Source organism: Asterias rubens, chromosome 11 (assembly GCF_902459465.1).
Source record: "Asterias rubens chromosome 11, eAstRub1.3, whole genome shotgun sequence".
NCBI lineage: Eukaryota > Metazoa > Echinodermata > Asteroidea > Forcipulatida > Asteriidae > Asterias > Asterias rubens.
The window spans coordinates 11,100,938-11,125,210 of NC_047072.1; the positions used below are offsets into that span (position 1 = coordinate 11,100,938).

Below are 24,273 nucleotides of genomic sequence, written 5' to 3' on the forward strand. Positions count from 1 at the left end.
TGTCTCTCATTTCAAAGCTTGCTTAGCAAATGAGTTTACCTGTCCCACTACCGAAACCTGTTTAGCGGATGAGCTTATTTGTCTCTCAGCCAAAGCTTGCTTAGCAGATGAGTTTACCTGTTCCCCTACCAAAACTTGCTCAGCACAGCGAAAAATCACCCATGTGTACTGCAACACGGATAGCCGCGGCACGCTGCCAAGCTAGCGCGACGCTCATTGGCTGGCTCTCTGCTTTGCCTTGCTCGTGACGTCATGAGCGAGTGCTGAAGCCAACCCGCACGCACCGTGGCCAGCACGTACAGCACCACGTACAGCACCACGCACAGCACCACGCACGTGGTCGAGCCATGACAACTTCGCTGACACCTGCTCTGACCTTTCCTCGCTTATCTATCTGCGGTTACGCAAGAGTCCATAATTATGCAGGCCTTTTTCCAAGGCCGGGACGCATGGTACAATACGTTGTACACGTTGTATGTATGCAAGGAGCAACGTGTGTGTTGGGTGTTTTGTGCGATCTTGTCTTCTTACTTGTACTATTGGATGTTTTAATGCAACGATAGAAAGACAAGCAGACCCAATTATTTTTTATCTCCATGGGCTGTGGGTGGCTTTTACATGATTCTTAAGCTGATTACCATTCGAAGCTACCTCATAATTATTTAAAGTTTCCAGGTATACACGATACGAAATGCTTAGATGTCTAATGGATTGATAGGCTTTCTAGGTTCACTTTTATTTATCCTGGCCACCTTTCCTGTCTCTTTTTATAAATAAAATAATTCACTCGCATTGATTTGCCAGTGTTCTGTGTCAAATCCCGATTGGTTTACAATTGTCTAGGGCTAGCTAGGCATCACGTGTTTTTTAAGGTTTACATTCGTTGTTTCTGACACACTGTTATATTTTTTTTAGTAATATTGTATCATGTATTGTTTGTTGAAATCTTGGCCGAATAAATAATAATAATAATACGGATATATAACTTTAAGTTGGAGTCTATACTCGATTGCTTTTCGTTTTGTTGAGAGACATAATCCAGCAGTGTAAACCATGTTTTATATTCAAATAATATTATTTTATTTCTATGTTCTGTCATGAGCATCAGCATGGACGAATCAAATCACATAAACAGTTGAATGTAGATTCCACCTTCGTCATAATAATGTTTTGCTAGAGGAACTGAATTTATCCCGATGCGACAGTTTCCTTCCTCCATGGTACAAGTTACCCCCCTCCCCACCCCAACACTAATTTTTTTGAAATAAAATCAATCATTATTTTAACCCAGTGACTTTAAGCTTTGGATGGCGTATATTCATGTAATATTAAATGTCATTCTTCTTAGTCTTGTGCGCGAATTCTTGCGGTTTTTTTTATGTCAGCACTTTGAATGCTGTGGAACATCGCAATTAATAAGGAGGAGCTGTTAAAGTTTTATCATCGTTTCAAAGTGTTCCGCTTCCATTTTTCATCCGTGTCCACCGCTGTTTTCTACATCCATGATTAGCGCATAGTTCCCTTTTTTAAAATTGCCCTTCCCCCAATTCCTTCGCTGAAAAATCAACTATACATCAATATTTCAGTGAAGTGTGGCTCAATTTTCCAGGTTTGGAAGTAAGTTCGAGTGTATTACCAACTTTTCATGGCTTATTGGGTGTTTGCCATCCCACTGAACACCTGATAATTTATTTCCCCCGTTGCCCTCCCCGGCCCCCACCATCATCCGCGGTGGATTCGCAGACGGAAAACAGTTTATTTGCACCCTTATCATCTCATTGGCTCCCGAATAAACTTGAAGCAAGGGGCAATAAACTAATTTTAAGATTGTTGGAAATCGATTCTTGAAAATCACACCACTTACACGGTGACAAATATCGGGTCTTAGTGTACTTTTTAACTTAAGACATTATAAACTACAAAAATGGCCGAGCAGGAGGTTGACCATGGCCGGTACACAGATTTTGACTATATTCCCCTTAAAGCCGCGAAAGACAGCAAACGAAAAGTTACAAGAAAACGAACTCAACTGGAAATGAAGATTGGAGAAAATTACCCAGCAGAAGGTCACTGCTCAATAACGTGTTCATCACCAGAAGAAAACTGTTATCGCGTCTTGTCTTTTGGCGGAGCGCGAAGGAAAGAGGAGAGAACGTGGCAGGACGGAGCAGCAATAACCGAGTTTATCATTTCAGCTGACGATGAGGATGTGTCTATAAGCTCCATTACAACTTGCAGGACAAAAGGTAAGAATTAACACAATACAGATATGCAGCTGTAGTCCAAAATTAGTATACAAAAACAATTTAGAAAAAGTTTTGTTTAATAATAAAATAATATTCGAGAAGGCAGTATCTCAAAATAGAAAGAAAGAAAAGTTAACCCAAATGAAATGGATAAAAGTTTCATAATCTTACAACGAAATTTTATAATTTGGCCAAGATGTTAAGTTTGGGAAAAAAAGCAAATTAACAACCGGAATAAACAGAAAACCATTGTTCATTGCTTTGAATGCGTTTTTACACATTGATGTACCAGTGAGTTTGGGTGATTTCGTCGGGTTATCATCCGACACAACTTTAAAACACGAAAAACAAAATTACTTTTAATTTGCCGGACGCGAAAGCACACCACAAACAGACGCAAATGTTGGCTACAATACTAATGTCAAAAAGTCCAAAAGCCAGCTATGCGTGAGATTTTTCAAAAAGATCACCTATCTCGGCCCGCCCCCCCCCCCCCAAAAAAAAAAAAACTGTCGCCAAACTTGTTTCTTTTTTTCCAACCCCCCCCCCCCCCCCAAAAAAAAAAAAAAAAAAAAAAAAAAAGTTGCAGAAATTGTCGACTAAACGTGTGCCAAAATGCATCAGAAACCTCTTCAGAATACTTAAAACTCACATGAGGTACACAGGAGATGTTTCTGATTAATGTGGAAGTACGATTGTATCACAATATCCCCCCCCCCCCCCACCAAAAAATAAATAAATAAATAAATAAATAAATGATGTCCAACAACCTCCGCTCACTACTTCTGCTAGTGGAGCGCATTCAAAGAATTTGCTCAACGAATCGGGACAAAGGTGTGCGCAATAAACGTTTTGCGCTCTGCCGTGTTTCAACTGAACCTGCCGAGAGTGCAAAGCGGGCGCAATCTGCAAATTTGCGCTATATTGTACAGCAGCTCAAGTTGATGATTCTGATAAACTGCGTGCAATCTGCAGATTGTGCAAACTTTGTAAATTGCGTTTTTGTATACACACGGGCACGATTTGGCAATGCATTGTCGTTTGAGAAAGAAAAAAAAATGACTCGGAACGCGCAAAAAAAAAGCATGCGTGCTCGAAAACTTGCGAGCATCAAGCTTGAGCCCACATTTAAAGCCTTACTCTACAATCTGAGGAGTTGTGGTTATATCTCAATTTCTTTCTCATTATAACTCTTCTTTCCTTTTCTTTTTGAGGAGGGGGGAGGGGTAGATAAAAAACTAACGAAATTTCACCCTCTTTTTAGGGCAAACAAAAAGGGAATTCCTTTTCAAAACGAAGAAATCACATCCCCGTATAGTGTTAGGTAAAGACATTTCTTTGTTTGCTATACATTTCATTAAATGATCATATTATGTTTATTTCCTAGGAGGAAGTCTTCCACCGCTCCACGGTGCTGCAATTATTGATCTCGACACAAAGCTTATCATGTGGGGCGGTCTCGATCTCAATGAGTACAGGTGTCGAGATGACTTACTCGTCATCACAGAACAACATCAAAGAAGAGGATCAGCCCTGTTCCAGATAACTTATGTAGAAACTCTTTGTCGAAAAACACCGTCCAGACAAGGGCACGACCTTCCACATCAAAGCGGCCCAGTTCCTTCAGGTAAATAACTTACATATGTACCCCCCCCCCCCCCTGCTGCATTGAGTGTCCTTTTGAAGACCACATCCCTCCCAATTATCGACATTTCTTTTTAGAAGCGACAACTCTTTCATATTTATGTTTTACAAACCCTCAAAGCCCTTCATCATGCCTTGAGTTCACCCCAAACGTCTGTATTTTTGAAGACTATAAATAGACTGTCCCTACTTCCATGTTTTTTCCCTCTCTATGTTTCTTTCGTCAATACGAGGTGGTTCCTTTTTCTGGTATTATTTTAACTTGATCTTGGAATTATTATTTCGAGACAAAGTACACGAATTGAAGATTGGTGTGGACAATTCATTTAAACTATGTACAAAATTTATTCAAATATATACAAATCAATATACAAATATATACAAATAAAGAAAGTAGCAATGTTCTACCGACAGACTAGCTGGGGAGGGGAAAAATGACATGCTGTTAAATTCTTTAAAAAAATAAAAATTCCACCTCAATGTCATTTTTCCCCTCATGTAGATATAGAGCTACTTCACTGAATACATATAGCTGCTTGGGAAGTGGGTTAGCTGGCTGAGGTAGTAGAATTATTGGTTAGTAGTACAAAAATAAATAGTTCTATAAAATGTACAAATGTACAAATTTTTATATAAAGCAATATATACAAATAGAACATGAACAATGGGACAATAGTCATTTGTACTTAATCAGTGCAAGCATGTATAGAATTTCATTCAAAATCTTGGGAATGAAGCAAATAAAGGTATTGAAAAGGAAGATCCATTTGAAAACCACATTCTTTATTTTGTGTAGCACTTTTTGATGTATGTATGTACATGTACATGTACAATGAACATGTACTACAAATCGTTCACTGGGCAGTTTGTTTTAATAATTTGCATTTTTTGGTTTGTTCTTATTTACAGGAAGAACGGGACACACATTGACGAGAATTGGAGAAACTGATAAAGCTCTTCTGTTTGGAGGAATTTGTATGGGACAGCGAAACAAAGGCTTTGGGTCCAGATTTTGCAAGAGCTGCAAGGATGGCAGGTTTTACGTTCTGAACACAGAAACCTTCGAGTGGCAGCACGTAAAGGTGCCTCTGATTACATCAAGGGCATATCACACCACAACATGCATCAGCAAAGATTCAGAGTATGTCATAGGTTTGATTGGGGGAGTTGTTTTTGATGGAAACCTACCCAGCCACCGGGAAGCACTGAGTGAAGTTGCTATTCTCACCATGGACAAACAATTTAATAATTGTACCTTACAAGAATTGTCCCTAGCCCCCACTGTACAAAATACTAGGGAAGTTTTTCTGTCATCCCATGCCACAGTTGTGCACAACAGTAGCATAATTGTAGTTGGTGGAATACAAACTACTACAAAGGAAGTACAGAACAAAGCACCAAAAGCTCTAGCCACAGCCTACCGTATAGACTTGCCTGGTAAACAGTATGAAATTCTCCCTAAAACTACTTCTGCACCTATTTTGTTTTCAACTTATGGCCATTCTGTCCACAATCTAAAACCAGACAATACAATCTTAGTACTTGGTGGCAGCTCCAGACAAATTTCTTTGCTCACTGACAGAAGCTTCGAGCCAGAACCCTGTGATTTCATCCCCTGTACAATTATTTCTTCTTTACATCTTAATGACACAACCTGGATTCAATGCGACAAATGCAAAAAATGGTACCACACACATTGTATAAACCTAGATAAAGTTCCAGATGGGCAGTTTTTTTGCTTTAGTTGCAAGAAATAATTGACAATTTGATGTCACAATAACATGTGCTTATACAAATCACACAAATCGGTTGGTCATTAACTAAAGTCAAGTTATGAGATAGTCCAACAAACAATATAAATATTGTAAAGCCATCCATGTCAGCAAATGAACCGATTTTTTCATATGAGAAAAAAATACAGTAATGCTATGTGTACATTTTTGTATATAATAATTAATAAGGCCATCTACCCTATTCATTATATATAATAATTATGCATACATATCTGTGTTCTCAGTTCAAATATGAGGTATTTTGAACCCGTAAAATTTCACGCATTGCCCATAAACATTCTAACAGGTCATGATCATTTCCATTGAAATCAGGTCTAAAGAAATTATTCAATGGCATGTGATATCAAATAACAAACCAGTTTGAATTAAGTTCTTGCTGTTATGATTATATATTACTTTTTGTCAAAAGATGAACTATACATGTAAGTTTTGAATAACAACAATTTTTGAACTCAACTTGTTTGCTACTAGCCATGTGTCATGATTGAAAATAATTAATTCTCAAGTATAGTTTTCCAGTATAGGTAAGGAAAAAGTATTGCTGTAATTACATTAGTTTAAACAAAATGGACAGTCATTTCTTGAGTAACAATAAAAGACATCTGTTCTCACTTGATGTATTTTAACATATGCACGAAATAACAAACCTGTGAAAATTTGAACTCAATTGGTTGCCAAGCTAAGTTGCGAGATAATAATGGATATTTTAGTGAGAAATACCTTTCGCAAAGTAGAAGGAAAACCCTGCGATTCAGAACATTTATCTTTGACAACTCCTTGCGTTATGCCCAAGCTCATTGCAGTTGGAGCATTGATACTTTCTGGCCTTAACATGGCTAATTCGGCGTAGTTTTGGGCTTGTGTATAACCAGTGGTACCAGATGATATCTTTAAGTGATTGGGACTCGTCTGTTTTCCGGGAGAAATGTCCCCGAAGCTCCCTAAATAATTTATTAGCAGCCTCGTTGCCTTCACCACTGATGGTGCCAACAGCTCCTGGCCCTTCCGGATCTTGGATTATCTCCTGTACATGCTCGATGATTTTATGAAGGTAGTTAGGCCAGCCAACATAGGTAAAGTTGACTAGGAGAAGGCGGCCCATTTCAACAGCTTTGTCCTTGTAGAGGCATACATCTTCCTGGTTCGGATGAGTTGAGCGATAAACTTTTCGAAGACAGACAAAAATATTCAAAATTTCCTTCAACTTCTGCTTCCTATCCTCGTCAGGAATTAAAGAAAGGAAATTGTCAACCTTGGTGTGATTGAACAGGTCACGAGCGAAGTTGCCTGGCATCATAAGTTTGGGCACCAAACCAATCGTCGCTGTTAAGTTGTCGTTGAACCGCTTCTCGGCATCATCAAACATGGGTTTGAGATCTCTGGTGATGTCCCAACTTTGGCAGCGGGCAATTTCACAAATAATAACTTTTTTGAAGAAATTGCCCAAGTTGATGTCAGCATGGGTTGCATCAAGGAGCTTTTGTTTGGGGTCAGATCTAAGTACTGGATAAGACTTAACTCCCCTGGCAACTTCCGACAGTTCAGCAGCAGAAACATTATCGGGGTTGACCTGGAGGTATTGGGCAGTGGCTTTGGTTTCCTCATAGCTGCGTGAAATGCAGAAGCTGCCCAGCTCGCTCTTTGCCATCTCCTTCGTTGCGTGGCACAGAGTGCAAATATATCTTGACCCACTCCCCTGCAAACCGCCGTCTGCTCGATCCAACTTCTCGTCTATCATGCTGTTGAAGAACTTCAGTGAATGTCTCCTCCATACGGAATCAACATTCACTGAAAGCTCTCTTCCTCGGAGCACCTCCCGATCATGCTCCATACCTTCGAGCAGAACAACAGCCGACGATCTGTTGTTCTCATCCCCTATTGCCTCAATGAGGGGCCGAGTTATGAAGGTGGAATCGGGTGCATCGGGCTCATATACCGTAACTTTCTCCCCATCCTTCTCCACCTCACACTTTATAACTGCAAACGCTGCCCGGAAGGCCTTGTCTGGCAAGAGCCGATCCCTTGCCGCCTTAATTATGGAAACATCTCCCATACCATCTGCACCGTCCTTTACAGTTGTGAGGACAAGGTGATCTGCTTCGGGGTCCAGTCCTACCTTGCTCATGCCCTCAGCAATTTCTGGATCCAACTCCTCCAGCGTCTTAGCAAGAGCATGAGAGTACGGCCAAGACATAGCTTTCATGTTCGGGAAAGGGGTTTCTAAACCAGAGAAGTCATCCTCATTAAGGTTAACTGGGTCAAAAGAAAGCTCACCGAACTCAACATGCGCTTGTCCAACCTTGACCGGGGTATGGTGGATGACGTCCTCTCCTCCCTCCAACCTAAACCTGACACTGCCCGGCATAAAGGTTTTCTCAAGTTCAGTGAGGACGTGCGGGGGCTTGAGGATGTTAACTCCTTTGGACTTCAGCCTTTGATACTGGGCCTGGTAGTGTGCCTTTGATGTCTTTGTAGTGACCCTCATCGCAAGACAGTCTTCTGCAGACAGGTGTATGGTTTCCTGCTTCCAGGATGTTAAAACCTTATGAAAAAAAGAATAACAAAAGTATACAATGTAAGTTTTTTGTTGTGATACAGTAAATAAATGACACATTAGATAACAGACTCAAATTCTTTAATGTAAGGCACTCTTAAAACAAAATGAATCATTCCGAATTGAACATTAAAAAGAGCGAGAGCAAGATAATGTGAAGATCAATCTATTTGTGCTTCACATTTCAAATAAAATGAAGAATACATTTTTTGTTTACATCAGAACCAATGATTTGCTTCGATCGATGTATAATTTGCAGAACTTTCCCTTCGAAACTAAAAAGGGGATTTAAGTTTGTTGTAAAAAACAGATGTGTACAGTGCGAAAAAGAAATGTCAGATTTTTTTCTTATTTTTTCCAAAAATAAAATGAAAACAAAAACTATTACATGTCTTTTTAAAAGAAGGTCGGGAGGTGGATAGCTTGTTTTTTTTATGTCAATAGTTTTAGTGTGTTCTGGTTTCTCACTTCAATTTTGTTAAATTCTTGTTGAATTGGTGATAGTTAACATAATTTGTTCTCAGTAAAATTATTTTTTATTAATATCCTCCCCCCAGAAAAAAAAATTATTAATTGTTTTCATTACTTTTATTGGATATTAAAACAACCTTTTCTCTATTAAAGAGAGGGGATTTACTGTGTCTGAAACTAAAATCCATGGTTTTTTGTTAACCAAATTTGCACTTTTCGGCAACCAAAAGTAATTGACCCTATTACAATGAAAAATAAGCAACATATTAAGAAAGGGGGAAAACAATACCTCGTTATATCTCGAGTCACCAGATCCGTGAAGGTTTTCAGTGAGCAGGAAGTAAAGAAGATCCAGCTGGTTCTCTTTCTGCCTACTACAGAAGTCACTAAGGAAGGTCGATGCCTCTTGCGTCCGCTTACGTGCATAATCGCGCCTCACATCCTTCAAACTGGCTTTCACACTCCATACTCGTTTCTTTCCTTGAGTTGTGGGTGCAGGGTCTTTGAAAATTGCCCTTGTAGCAGTAGAAAGGCTTGGTTGAGGAGGAGGCATTGATGAGCTGCCTGCTTGCAGCTCTGGCAGTGGTGCACTGGTTGATGAGGACGGGCCTGCTTGCAGCTCTGGGGGTGCACTGGTGGTTGATGAGGAAGGGCCTGCCTGCAGCTCTGGTGGTGCTGCACTGGTTGGCGTGGACGGGCCAGCTGCTGCAAACTGGGGCTGAAGTAGTGACTTATGTGTTGCATGAGTTCTACACACCGAACAAGAAGAAGTATGGGATTGGAACTTCCTGATCTGTGGAAGATATCCTCCATACGGCTTGCCATGCTGCATGGAAGTATGTGTTCGCTTCACCTGTAGTCTGTACAAAAAAAAACCAATAAAATTATGAAAGAAATTATTAACACTGATTTAAAACTGAAGGGAAAAAAAAAAAAAAAATAAACATCATATGTTTGTGAAATATATTCAAGTATAGATTATAGCATTTTTAACTTTCCATAAAATTAAAAACAATTGTGTGTTGACATCACCATGAAGTCATTTCAAAATTCACAAAAAAATTGCCAATATCTAACAACCTATCAAGCTTCATTATGATAACGGGTACTTTGGAGATACATGTATACGACTATAAAAAGTGCACATGTGATTTCATGCCTGACGATCAAGTAAAATAGTAATAAAAATAATAAAGTCTTGGTGAAAACAAAGGTGGTTTCGGCCAATATGTAGAAACCCCCAATTAAGCTTGCAAAATTTTAAGCGACTCAGCTAAGTTTGTATAGAAATCTTAACTCAAAAATAATTACCTGCATTTATTGCACAAAAATGACGGATGAATGTCCACCTGGTCTTCATCTATATCCAGGTTGTACACAGCAAGAAGCTCTGTCTTGTACTTTGCTAACTTGGACCTGTTCTTCGCAGATGGGGTGATCTGACCACAGATCCTACATATCAATTCAAGGGCATTGATGTGTTCCTCCATCATTAACCTGCAACATTAATTCAAGGCAATAATGTTGTTACAGTTTATGTGCATAAAAGTAGCTGGCCGTTAAAGTTAAACCCTAATTTTACAGCAGGGCTTTAGTGGTGCACAGCTAATAATAATGAAAATAAACCATTTTGATTCAAAGTCTAGAGCAAAGCCTAGCTTTGTTATTGAAACCAAAGATGAACCTGACATCGTGTTATCACAACTACATGAGTGTACATTTGATTAAAAATAAAACCGAATGAGAAATTACTCCCGTTTGATAACAAAATAACAATCATAAGAGAATGAAATTTCTCCCCCACAAATTTAATAAATAAGTGTGTTCCCAAGTTTGATAAAAATAATATTTTAATGGACATTGTTATATTATAACAATCACGAGTGAGAAATTTCTCCCCACAATTAGGGGGAAAAAATCCACAAATTTGATAAATAAGTGTGTCCCCATAATTCAATAAAAATATAAATATTCTTATTTGTTATATATATAATATATATATACATGTATATATAAAGAAAAAAAAAGAGAAATTACTCATACTCTCGTTCGATAAAAAAATAACAATCACATGAGAATGAAATTTCTCCCCCATCATAAAACAAAAAATAAAAAAAATCCACAAATTTACAACAATCACAAGTGAATGATATATATATATATATACACAAATTTTATCAATGTCCCAAAGTTTGATTAATAAAACCTAAACTAACCAATCACATCACAGTAGTACAGGATCATATCAGGAGAGTTAAGAAATTTTTCCAATCATTTGTAAAAAAGAAACCAAGAGAGAGATTAAAGAAAGAACAATTGAGAAATTTACCCAACATTTGTTTTAAAAAAATCACAGGAGATCAACGAGAAACTACTCCTAACCCGACGTTTGATAAAGAAAACCGTTTGTAATTTCTAAAAAAAAGGTCATCATTGCATTCATTTGCGATCGCACATTGCATATTAAACTCTTTACACACCCCCACTCTATCTAGCCCTAAACTGTGTATTGTAAACAAACTCTTCATCATTCCCCCGAAGGTCAACAACCCGCCCGCGGTCAACTCGTGCACGGATAATCGCATCACGTATGGGCATCACGCACGCACTTGCGCACCTCACGTACGCACTTCAAAAAACCCAGTCCCGTCCCCACGAATAAAATTGACGCTAGCTTGTACTTTGACCCCATGCATGGAAACACGTTGCAAACGAATCTTGAATGTATCATGAACACTTTGAGACACTGACGAACTTTCTCACTAAAAATGCAATGAAAATATGACTTACCAAACTCCAAAATTCAGGTACGTATCTGCGAGTTGTTGATGTTCAGGTTGACGTCAACAATATTCAGTAAAAAATAGAAAAAAACTGCCAATTCGTACGATTTTGGGATCGTTTTGAAGAGCGTAAGCTACTCTGTCGAAACAATGCATCAGAAGAGGTCGAGACGCTAACCACGGCGCATGCGCATCAATTTCATTCATGAAAACTGCCATAAAAGGAGCGTATCCGTGACGTCATAATCAAGCGCTTGGTGAGGCCCTCTCGTGGCTGCACCGTGACCAAGCCGTGTGGGGGATTTTTCGCTGTGCTCAGCAGCATTTTTTTAGTTTACCTTCTCCTTATATGCAAACCTGCTGAATAGTTCATCTGCTTCCGACTCAAAGTTTGCCTAGTAGATAAGTTGAAATGTCCCCTCCCAAGCTTGCTTATAGCAGATGAGTTTACCTGTCCACCTACCCAAATTTGCTTAGCAGATAAAATTGTCTGTCTCTTAACTAAAGTGTAGAGATTCCTAGGGTTATAAATAGCAAGCGGTGTGACGGACGGGGGCGGCGGTAGGGAACAGCGCCACCACGCGGTAGTGGGATGTTACCATTAATGCTCCCACTCTGTGTGCTGGTCTGGCCCTGCCGTCCACCAAAATAGGTAAAATATTCCTTTTTATTTTTTATAAAGTGATGCCTTCAATAACATCACACTCTGAAACGAACAAGGTCTTCATTTATTATTTGTATACATTTTAAGTGAGATCATAAATATAAATGTCATAATTTCCAGGTTTAGTTTGCTAAGTAATGGCCTCGTGACTCCTCGTTAGATAACACTGCATTTATTTCGAGATAATTTAGTATATTAAATAACTAGTGCTCCGGAGTCCGTTTATCGTCCAGAGACGGACCCAGGTTCGTAAAATTCAGGTTTTTAAGTGATGAGGTTTGATCTGGTAATACAGTAATGTACAGAGACAGCCATGTATGTTAAATAGAGCACCAATTCATGTATGTTATCTGTCTCTCAACCAAAGCTTGCTTAGCAGTTAAGTTTACCTGTTGCCTTACTAAAACCTGCTTCGCAGATGAGTTTACCTGTTCTCCTACTAAACTTGCTTAGCAAATGAGTTTACCTTCTCCTAAGCAAACTTGCTTACTAGTTTATTTGCTTCTCAACCAAAGTTCGCATAGCAGATAAGTTTACATGTCTCCTAACGCAACGCAAGCTTGCTTAGCAAATCCTTAACCCGTGCACCTATCCAAACTTGCTTAGCAGATAAAACAATCTGTCTCTTAACCAAAGGTTACTTAGTTACTTTACCTGGTCGTCTCCCACAACTGGCTTAGCAGAATAGTTTATTTGTCTCTCATGCAAAGCTTGCTTGTAGCAGATGAGTTTACCTGTCCCACTACCGAAACCTGCTTAGATGAGTTTACCTGTCTCCTATTGAACCTTGCTTAGCCGATAAGTTTATTTGTCTCTCATCCAAAGCTTGCTTGTAGCAGATGTGTTTACCTATCCGACTACCGAAACCTTCTTAGCAGATGAGTTTATCTGTCTCTCAACCAAAGCTTGCTAAGCAGATTAGTTTACCTGTTCCCTTACTAAAACTTGCTTCGCAGATTAGTTTACCTTCTTTTAGGCAAATTTGCTTATAAGTTCTGCTTCTCAACCAAAGTTTGCCTAGTAGATAAGTTTACATGTCTCCTAACCCAAACTTGCTTAACAGATAAAATTATCTGTATCTTAACCAAAGGTTACTTATCAGTTGAATTTACCTGTTCGTCTCCCAAAGCTTGCTTGGCAGATTATTTTATTTGTCTCTCATCCAAAGCTTGCTTAGCAGATAAGTTTATCTGTCGCCCATCACAAAAGCTTTCTTAACGGTTTTATGAGTTAACCTGTCTGCTTCCCAGATTTGTTGATCAGATATTTGTATGTCTCTCAACCAAAGCTTGCTTATCGGATTAGTTTACCCGTCTCCCAAACTAAGCTTGATTAACAGTTGAGTTTACCTGTCCCATACCTATGCCCTTCCCAAGCTTGCTGAGCAGATAAATTTATCTGTCTCTTAACTAAAGCGTGCTGAGAAGACGAGGTACCTGTCTCCAAAAACAAGCTTGCTTAGAAGATGAGTTAACCTGTCCCCAACCCAAATTTGCTTAGCAGATGACTTAATCTGTTTGATAGTTGAGCTTAAAAATAAGCAATTGAATAGCGCTTTTCCTTGGTACTGCTCTTGACGTCAGAAGCTATTACAGTTTGGGATTGGGAATGTGGTTTTTCTCTTTGCTGGCTGGATCTCTCTATTGTTAAGAGATTTGAAGTTGACAAAGATCTTTTGTATCACTATGGTACCACTTGCTTAGCAGATGAGTGTATCTGTTTTATAAGTGAGCTGAACAAAAGAAGCAATTGAATAGCACTAATCCGTGGTCATGCTCTTAATAACAATAGTAGCTACCAGAGACTGGGCATGTGGTTTCTTTCTCTGGCTGGCTGAATCTCTCTTTTGTTAAGAGAATTGTAGTTGGCAAAGATCTTTTGTACCAATATGGTACTACGTGCTTAGCAGATGAGTTTAATTGTCTCCCTACACAAACTTGCTCAGCTGATGACTTTATCTGTTTAATAGTTGAGCTGAACAAAAGTAGCAATTGAATAGCGCTGATCCATGGTAGTGCTCTCTTGACAATAGAAGCTACTACAATCGCTGCAAAGATTGGACATGTGATTTCTTCTCCTGGCTGGCGGGATCTCTCTATTGTTAAGAGATTAGTCTTTGACAAATATATTTTGTACCACTAGGGTACTACTTACTTGCTTAGCAGATGAATTTATCTGTCTCCTGACTAAAGGTTGCTTAGAGGATGAGTTTACCTGCCCCCTACCGAAACTTGCATAGCAGATAAGTTTATTTGTCTCTCATTTCAAAGCTTGCTTAGCAAATGAGTTTACCTGTCCCACTACCGAAACCTGTTTAGCGGATGAGCTTATTTGTCTCTCAGCCAAAGCTTGCTTAGCAGATGAGTTTACCTGTTCCCCTACCAAAACTTGCTCAGCAGCATTTTTTTAGTTTACCTTCTCCTTATATGCAAACCTGCTGAATAGTTCATCTGCTTCCGACTCAAAGTTTGCCTAGTAGATAAGTTGAAATGTCCCCTCCCAAGCTTGCTTATAGCAGATGAGTTTACCTGTCCACCTACCCAAATTTGCTTAGCAGATAAAATTGTCTGTCTCTTAACCAAAGTGTAGAGATGCCTAGGGTTATAAATAGCAAGCGGTGTGACGGACGGGGGCGGCGGTAGGGAACAGCGCCACCACGTGGTAGTGGGATGTTACCATTAATGCTCCCACTCTGTGTGCTGGTCTGGCCCTGCCGTCCACCAAAATAGGTAAAATATTCCTTTTTATTTTTATAAAGTGATGCCTTCAATAACATCACTGAAACAAACAAGGTCTTCATTTATTATTTGTATACATTTTAAGTGAGATCATAAATATAAATGTCATAATTTCCAGGTTTAGTTTGCTAAGTAATGGCCTCGTGACTCCTCGTTAGATAACACTGCATTTATTTCGAGATAATTTAGTATATTAAATAACTAGTGCTCCGGAGTCCGTTTATCGTCCAGAGACGGACCCAGGTTCGTAAAATTCAGGTTTTTAAGTGATGAGGTTTGATCTGGTAATACAGTAATGTACAGAGACAGCCATGTATGTTAAATAGAGCACCAATTCATGTATGTCCTTTTCATAAGAATATGTGTACTATGGTTGTTATAATGAATCACACTGGCCATGTCATGCACAATTTATGGAGTTTAAGTAACTTTAGTGTGGAGATTATCATTATGAAGTGTATTTGTACATGACATCTTTTAGTTTTGCCCTCAATGTAGATTACTTCATGTGTTGTCTATATTCATGCGGTAAACTTTCAATCAAGTTTAGGGAACTTGGCCTGTGCATGTATAATGTATGTCACTTGTGCTAATTTATAATGATCACTTTTAATGTCTACATTGTACTTATGTTATATTTTGTTTTCTCCCTTTCTACTAATGTTGGTTACCATTAATGCTCCCACTCTGTGTGCTGGTCTGGCCCTGCCGTCCACCAAAATAGAGAATAAACCAATCTCGAGCTGCTAAATAAATAATTACGCCTTTAATTATTTACTACTCGCCTCCACAAAAGGTTACTTAGCAGTTAGATTAACCTGTTCGTCTCCCATAGAATTATGTTATAGAATTCGGCGGTAAGCAGAGCCATGAAATTGGGCCCATATCGGTTGCACATGAAGTAGCTAGAGTAAACTGATATTTGGAGCTCAACAGGGGGGGGGGGGGGGCTGTTGGATCAAGGTGAGCATGTGGGTGAAGTAATTTGCGTCCACAGGTTGCCACACTTTTCAAACCCCCATTCTAAAATTAATGACACTTCTGTCGATCGCCTCTACAACGGATGGCATACTAGTGGAAGTCTAATTCATACAAACCGCAAATAAAAGTATGTAAATACAACAGTTTTGAAGGTCAATTCCTGTGCATTGATGTGGCATAAGTATTTGGGCAATATCGTATAGAGAATACACTCAAATCAGCAAATTACAGTGTTGTATGTAGAGTGCAGTTGTGGCAGCCATTGACAACGTACGTTTAGACCCTGACTCTGCAGTGACGACTCTGGCCGACTATAAGTCCTATTCATTCGGTGCATAACCGAGTCAATCCTTCTTCTATGATCGAGTGTCGTGTAAAATGTAAGTCAAATGTTTACGTTTTCAGCGTTTCTAATTAAGGTTGAGTCATTAGATTCTTAGAGTGTGTATAAAGTTCAGTTCCTGTCTCAATACGGCCCAAGTTGTAGCGGAAACTGTTTTGAGCTAAATGGCGAACAGCCAGTCATGCCCAACGCTCAGGACTGTAGTATAATACGAAAGTGTAAGGCCGCCCGCGGGCTAACAACCTGGTGTCATGTGTTTTCAGTAGGATAACAGGAAAATTGTTCATAATCAAATACTAAAATTTTTTTTAAATCATCTATCTAACCTTGCTTAGAACATGAGTTTACCTGTCCCCAACCCAAATTTGCTTAGCAGATGACTTAATCTGTTTTATAGTTGAGCTTAAAAAATAAGCAATTGAATAGCGCTTTTGCTTGGTACTGCTCTTGACATCAGAAGCTATAACAGTTATATTGGGCATGTGGTTTTTCTCCTGGCTGGCTGGATCTCTCTATTGTTAAGAGATTTGTAGCTGACAAAGATCTTTTGTATCACTATGGTACCACTTGCTTAGCAGATGAGTGTATCTGTTTTATAAGTGAGCTGAACAAAAGAAGCAATTGAATAGCACTAATCCGTGGTCATGCTCTTAATAACAATAGTAGCTACCAGAGACTGGGCATGTGGTTTTTCTCCTGGCTGGCTGGATCTCTCTATTGTTAAGAGATTTGTAGTTGACAAAGATCTTTTGTATCACTATGGTACCACTTGCTTAGCAGATGAGTGTATGGGTTTTATATAAGTGAGCTGAACAAAAGAAGCAATTGAATAGCACTAATCCTTGGTCATGCTCTTAATAACAATAGTAGCTACCAGAGACTGGGCATGTGGTTTTTCTCCTGGCTGGCTGGATCGCTCTATTGTTAAGAGATTTGTAGCTGACAAAGATCTTTTGTATCACTATGGTACCACTTGCTTAGCAGATGAGTGTATCTGTTTTATAAGTGAGCTGAACAAAAGAAGCAATTGAATAGCACTAATCCGTGGTCATGCTCTTAATAACAATAGTAGCTACCAGAGACTGGGCATGTGGTTTTTCTCCTGGCTGGCTGGATCTCTCTATTGTTAAGAGATTTGTAGTTGACAAAGATCTTTTGTATCACTATGGTACCACTTGCTTAGCAGATGAGTGTATCTGTTTTATAAGTGAGCTGAACAAAAGAAGCAATTGAATAGCACTAATCCGTGGTCATGCTCTTAATAACAATAGTAGCTTCCAGAGACTGGGCATGTGGTTTTTCTCCTGGCTGGCTGGATCGCTCTATTGTTAAGAGATTTGTAGCTGACAAAGATCTTTTGTATCACTATGGTACCACTTGCTTAGCAGATGAGTGTATCTGTTTTATAAGTGAGCTGAACAAAAGAAGCAATTGAATAGCACTAATCCGTGGTCATACTCTTAATAACAAAAGTAGCTACCAGAGACTGGGCATGCGGTTTCTTTCTCTGGCTGGCTGAATCTCTCTTTTGTTAAGAGAATTGTAGTTGGCAAAGATCTTTTGTACCAATATGGTAGTTCATGCTTAGCAGATGAGTTTAATTGTCTCCCTACCCAAACTTGCTTAGCTGATGACTTTATCTGTTTAATAGTTGAGCTGAACAAAAGGAGCAATTGAATAGCGCTGATCCATGGTAGTGCTCTCTTGACAACAGAAGCTACTACAGTCGCTGCAAAGATTGGACATGTGATTTCTTCTCCTGGCTGGCGGGATCTCTCTATTGTTAAGAGATTAGTCTTTGACAAATATATTTTGTACCACTAGGGTACTACTTACTTGCTTAGCAGATGAATTTATCTGTCTCCTGACTAAAGGTTGCTTAGAGGATGAGTTTACCTGCCCCCTACCGAAACTTGCATAGCAGATAAGTTTATTTGTCTCTCATTTCAAAGCTTGCTAAGCAAATGAGTTTACCTGTCCCACTACTGAAACCTGCTAAGCAGATGAGCTTATTTGTCTCTCAGCCAAAGCTTGCTTAGCAGATGAGTTTACCTGTTCCCCTACCAAAACTTGCTCAGCAGCATTTTTGTTTGTTTACCTTCTCCTTATAGGCAAACCTGCTTAATAGTTTATCTGCTTCCGACTCAAAGTTTGCCTAGTAGATAAGTTGAAATGTCTCCTCCCAAGCTTGCTTATAGCAGATGAGTTAACCTGTCCACCTACCCAAATTTACTTAGCAGATAAAATTGTCTGTCTCTTAACAAAAGGTTACTTAGCAGTTAGATTAACCTGTTCGTCTCCCATAGAATTATGTTATAGAATTCGGCGGTAAGCAGAGCCATGAAATTGGGCCCATATCGGTTGCACATGAAGTAGCTAGAGTAAACTGATATTTGGAGCTCAACAGGGGGGGGGGGGCTGTTGGATCAAGGTGAGCATGTGGGTGAAGTAATTTGCGTCCACAGGTTGCCACACTTTTCAAACCCCCATTCTAAAATTAATGACACTTCTGTCGATCGCCTCTACAACGGATGGCATACTAGTGGAAGTCTAATTCATACAAACCGCAAATAAAAGTATGTAAATACAACAGTTTTGAAGGTCAATTCCTGTGCATTGATGTGGCATAAGTATTTGGGCAATATCGTATAGAGAATACACTCAAATCAGCAAATTACAGTGTTGTATGTAGAGTGCAGTTGTGGCAGCCATTGACAACGTACGTTTAGACCCTGACTCTGCTGTGACGACTCTGGCCGACTATAAGTCCTATTCATTCGGTGCATAACCGAGTCAATCCTTCTTCTATGATCGAGTGTCGTGTAAAATGTAAGTCAAATGTGTACGTTTTCAGCGTTTCTAATTAAGGTTGAGTCATTAGATTCTTAGAGTGTGTATAAAGTTCAGTTCCTGTCTCAATACGGCCCAAGTTGTAGCGGAAACTGTTTTGAGCTAAATGGCGAACAGCCAGTCATGCCCAACGCTCAGGACTGTAGTATAATACGAAAGTGTAAGGCCGCCCGCGGGCTAACAACCTGGTGTCATGTGTTTTCAGTAGGATAACAGGAAAAATGTTCACAATCAAAAACTAAATGTTTTTTTTTTTAAATCATCTATCTAACCTTGCTTAGAAGATGAGTTTACCTGTCCCCAACCCAAATTTGCTTAGCAGATGACTTAATCTGTTTTATAGTTGAGCTTAAAAATAAGCAATTGAATAGCGCTTTTCCTTGGTACTGCTCTTGACATCAGAAGCTATAACAGTTAGGGATTGGGCATGTGGTTTTTCTCCTGGCTGGCTGGATCTCTCTATTGTTAAGAGATTTGTAGTTGACAAAGATCTTTTGTATCACTATGGTACCACTTGCTTAGCAGATGAGTGTATCTGTTTTATAAGTGAGCTGAACAAAAGAAGCAATTGAATAGCACTAATCCGTGGTCATGCTCTTAATAACAATAGTAGCTACCAGAGACTGGGCATGTGGTTTCTTTCTCTGGCTGGCTGAATCTCTCTTTTGTTAAGAGAATTGTAGTTGGCAAAGATCTTTTGTACCAATATGGTAGTACATGCTTAGCAGATGAGTTTAACTGTCTCCCAACCCAAACTTGCTTAGCTGATGACTTTATCTGTTTAATAGTTGAGCTGAACAAAAGGAGCAATTGAATAGCGCTGCTCCTTGGTAGTGCTCTCTTGACAATAGAAGCTACTAAATGGGTTTTTTTAAATCATCTATCTAACCTTTTAGCAAAAACACTTGCACTTCATCGTGTGTTGACATTTTTAAAGTTTTGGTTTTACGTTTCGAGAGATAGTCCGCCATTACCAGTGCTAATGCATGCAGGACATTGGAGCAACGTCATATATTTTCACACATTTCATTGGTTGGTATTTTATTGAATATTCAGAAGCTAGTATGGCATGCAAAACAAATCCCAAATATTATTCAACTACTTCTAAACAAATTAAATTACATTGTTGTCCTGAGGCACATTGCTACTGAATTAGAATCCAGAGATATCATCAGGCGTGAAAGTAAAACACCCCACCCCCTTGAAGCACAGACATTTTATAACGATCCGTTTTCCCCCATTTCAGACCAGCAATGGGTGGTTTCAGGAGATAAGAAACCAATCTATGATATTTTTTCTTTAATATAGACATAATATTTATTACGTTTATCAGAATTGGCACAACGTAGAATCCCAAATGGCAACCACATCACGTGATCTATCTAATGGTTAAAGCATAATGAAACTCAATCTAGCAGATGATAATTTTGTTTTGAACTTTCGATGTTGGATGATGTTTCATTGACTCATTTGATTGTTGGCATAACAATGTACTAGTGATTTATACCAAAGATCAACCATTTTATAAATGTTTGAGCATAACCTACTACAGGAAACTTTATTCATGTAGCATGATTAAGCCTGATGAAAATACAGACCGTTAGTAAACAACACAGCTTCTGTCATCGATGTAGCTTGCACAGTTTCGCGGTAAACAAGAATTAAAGTTGGGATTCGAAAACATATGAGGGTCGATAACATATGACCCTACTATACATTCGTGTTCTTGTGTGTGACTGGTTCGGTATTGGTTACTAATACAAGACACACCGTCCCTTGATAAAATTGGGTCTATTTATCATTATTATCCAATACTTTTTACAACCGTGTTTCATTTCAGACGATTGCCTGTCAGTGGATGCTGCTTTGTGATTAGAGCTGCACCCCGCGAAAGAAGTACGCCCGCCCACCCCCTTCCGTACACACCATCCTGACGACTCTGGCCGACTATAAGTCCTATTCATTCGGTGCATAACCGAGTCAATCCTTCTTCTATGATCGAGTGTCGTGTAAAATGTAAGTCAAATGTTTACGTTTTCATCGTTTCTAAATAAGGTTGAGTCATTAGATTCTTAGAGTGTGTATAAAGTTCAGTTCCTGTCTCAATACGGCCCAAGTTGTAGCGGAAACTGTTTTGAGCTAAATGGCGAACAGCCAGTCATGCCCAACGCTCAGGACTGTAGTATAATACGAAAGTGTAAGGCCGCCCGCGGGCTAACAACCTGGTGTCAAGTGTTTTCAGTAGGATAACAGGAAAAATGTTCACAATCAAAAACTAAATGTTTTTTTTTTTAAATCATCTATCTAACCTTGCTTAGAAGATGAGTTTACCTGTCCCCAACCCAAATTTGCTTAGCAGATGACTTAATATGTTTTATAGTTGAGCTTAAAAATAAGCAATTGCATAGCGCTTTTCCTTGGTACTGCTCTTGACATCAGAAGCTATAACAGTTAGGGATTGGGCATGTGGTTTTTCTCCTGGCTGGCTGGATCTCTCTATTGTTAAGAGATTTGTAGTTGACAAAGATCTTTTGTATCACTATGGTACCACTTGCTTAGCAGATGAGTGTATCTGTTTTATAAGTGAGCTGAACAAAAGAAGCAATTGAATAGCACTAATCCGTGGTCATGCTCTTAATAACAATAGTAGCTACCAGAGACTGGGCATGTGGTTTCTTTCTCTGGCTGGCTGAATCTCTCTTTTGTTAAGAGAATTGTAGTTGGCAAAGATCTTTTGTACCAATATGGTAGTACATGCTTAGCAGATGAGTTTAACTGTCTCCCAACCCAAACTTGCTTAGCTGATGACTTTATCTGTTTAATAGTTGAGCTGAACAAAAGGAGCAATTGAATAGCGCTGCTCCTTGGTAGTGCTCTCTTGACAATAGAAGCTACTAAATGGGTTTTTTTAAATCATCTATCTAACCTTTTAGCAAAAACACTTGCACTTCATCGTGTGTTGACATTTTTAAAGTTTTGGTTTTACGTTTCGAGAGATAGTCCGCCATTACCAGTGCTAATGCATGCAGGACATTGGAGCAACGTCATATATTTTCACACATTTCATTGGTTGGTATTTTATTGAATATTCAGAAGCTAGTATGGCATGCAAAACAAATCCCAAATATTATTCAACTACTTCTAAACAAATTAAATTACATTGTTGTCCTGAGGCACATTGCTACTGAATTAGAATCCAGAGATATCATCAGGCGTGAAAGTAAAACACCCCACCCCCTTGAAGCACAGACATTTTATAACGATCCGTTTTCCCCCATTTCAGACCAGCAATGGGTGGTTTCAGGAGATAAGAAACCAATCTATGATATTTTTTCTTTAATATAGACATAATATTTATTACGTTTATCAGAATTGGCACAACGTAGAATCCCAAATGGCAACCACATCACGTGATCTATCTAATGGTTAAAGCATAATGAAACTCAATCTAGCAGATGATAATTTTGTTTTGAACTTTCGATGTTGGATGATGTTTCATTGACTCATTTGATTGTTGGCATAACAATGTACTAGTGATTTATACCAAAGATCAACCATTTTATAAATGTTTGAGCATAACCTACTACAGGAAACTTTATTCATGTAGCATGATTAAGCCTGATGAAAATACAGACCGTTAGTAAACAACACAGCTTCTGTCATCGATGTAGCTTGCACAGTTTCGCGGTAAACAAGAATTAAAGTTGGGATTCGAAAACATATGAGGGTCGATAACATATGACCCTACTATACATTCGTGTTCTTGTGTGTGACTGGTTCGGTATTGGTTACTAATACAAGACACACCGTCCCTTGATAAAATTGGGTCTATTTATCATTATTATCCAATACTTTTTACAACCGTGTTTCATTTCAGACGATTGCCTGTCAGTGGATGCTGCTTTGTGATTAGAGCTGCACCCCGCGAAAGAAGTACGCCCGCCCACCCCCTTCCGTACACACCATCCTGACGACTCTGGCCGACTATAAGTCCTATTCATTCGGTGCATAACCGAGTCAATCCTTCTTCTATGATCGAGTGTCGTGTAAAATGTAAGTCAAATGTTTACGTTTTCATCGTTTCTAAATAAGGTTGAGTCATTAGATTCTTAGAGTGTGTATAAAGTTCAGTTCCTGTCTCAATACGGCCCAAGTTGTAGCGGAAACTGTTTTGAGCTAAATGGCGAACAGCCAGTCATGCCCAACGCTCAGGACTGTAGTATAATACGAAAGTGTAAGGCCGCCCGCGGGCTAACAACCTGGTGTCAAGTGTTTTCAGTAGGATAACAGGAAAAATGTTCACAATCAAAAACTAAATGTTTTTTTTTTTAAATCATCTATCTAACCTTGCTTAGAAGATGAGTTTACCTGTCCCCAACCCAAATTTGCTTAGCAGATGACTTAATATGTTTTATAGTTGAGCTTAAAAATAAGCAATTGCATAGCGCTTTTCCTTGGTACTGCTCTTGACATCAGAAGCTATAACAGTTAGGGATTGGGCATGTGGTTTTTCTCCTGGCTGGCTGGATCTCTCTATTGTTAAGAGATTTGTAGTTGACAAAGATCTTTTGTATCACTATGGTACCACTTGCTTAGCAGATGAGTGTATCTGTTTTATAAGTGAGCTGAACAAAAGAAGCAATTGAATAGCACTAATCCGTGGTCATGCTCTTAATAACAATAGTAGCTACCAGAGACTGGGCATGTGGTTTCTTTCTCTGGCTGGCTGAATCTCTCTTTTGTTAAGAGAATTGTAGTTGGCAAAGATCTTTTGTACCAATATGGTAGTACATGCTTAGCAGATGAGTTTAACTGTCTCCCAACCCAAACTTGCTTAGCTGATGACTTTATCTGTTTAATAGTTGAGCTGAACAAAAGGAGCAATTGAATAGCGCTGCTCCTTGGTAGTGCTCTCTTGACAATAGAAGCTACTAAATGGGTTTTTTTAAATCATCTATCTAACCTTTTAGCAAAAACACTTGCACTTCATCGTGTGTTGACATTTTTAAAGTTTTGGTTTTACGTTTCGAGAGATAGTCCGCCATTACCAGTGCTAATGCATGCAGGACATTGGAGCAACGTCATATATTTTCACACATTTCATTGGTTGGTATTTTATTGAATATTCAGAAGCTAGTATGGCATGCAAAACAAATCCCAAATATTATTCAACTACTTCTAAACAAATTAAATTACATTGTTGTCC

At 39.0% G+C, this 24,273-nt stretch overlaps 2 protein-coding genes across 2 annotated transcripts; one reads left to right on the forward strand and one right to left on the reverse strand.

Moving 5' to 3' along the window:
- Window positions 1-1,924: 1,924 nt before the first annotated feature.
- LOC117296695 lies at window positions 1,925-6,172 on the forward strand. The gene is made up of 3 exons (XM_033779736.1): window positions 1,925-2,246; window positions 3,634-3,873; window positions 4,773-6,172. The coding sequence occupies exons 1-3, from the start codon at window positions 1,925-1,927 to the stop codon at window positions 5,645-5,647; spliced, it is 1,437 nt and encodes a 478-aa protein (XP_033635627.1). The 3' UTR covers window positions 5,648-6,172.
- Window positions 6,173-6,443: 271 nt separating this feature from the next.
- On the reverse strand, window positions 6,444-8,168 carry LOC117296696 (V(D)J recombination-activating protein 1-like). The gene has a single exon (XM_033779737.1). It carries the CDS (start codon window positions 8,166-8,168, stop codon window positions 6,444-6,446), a length of 1,725 nt encoding a protein of 574 aa, XP_033635628.1.
- Between the last annotated feature and the right edge of the window lie 16,105 nt (window positions 8,169-24,273).

What these genes read in the sequence shown, in the direction of transcription:
- LOC117296696 (XM_033779737.1), bottom strand. Translation starts at nt 8,168, where the DNA reads ATGAGGGTCACTACAAAGACATCAAAGGCACACTACCAGGCCCAGTAT.
- LOC117296695 (XM_033779736.1), top strand. Translation starts at nt 1,925, where the DNA reads ATGGCCGAGCAGGAGGTTGACCATGGCCGGTACACAGATTTTGACTAT. An exon ending in TACAACTTGCAGGACAAAAG is followed by an intron (nt 2,247 to 3,633) that starts GTAAGAATTAAC and finishes TTTATTTCCTAG; the next exon opens with GAGGAAGTCTTCCACCGCTC. An exon ending in AAGCGGCCCAGTTCCTTCAG is followed by an intron (nt 3,874 to 4,772) that starts GTAAATAACTTA and finishes TTTAATAATTTG; the next exon opens with CATTTTTTGGTTTGTTCTTA.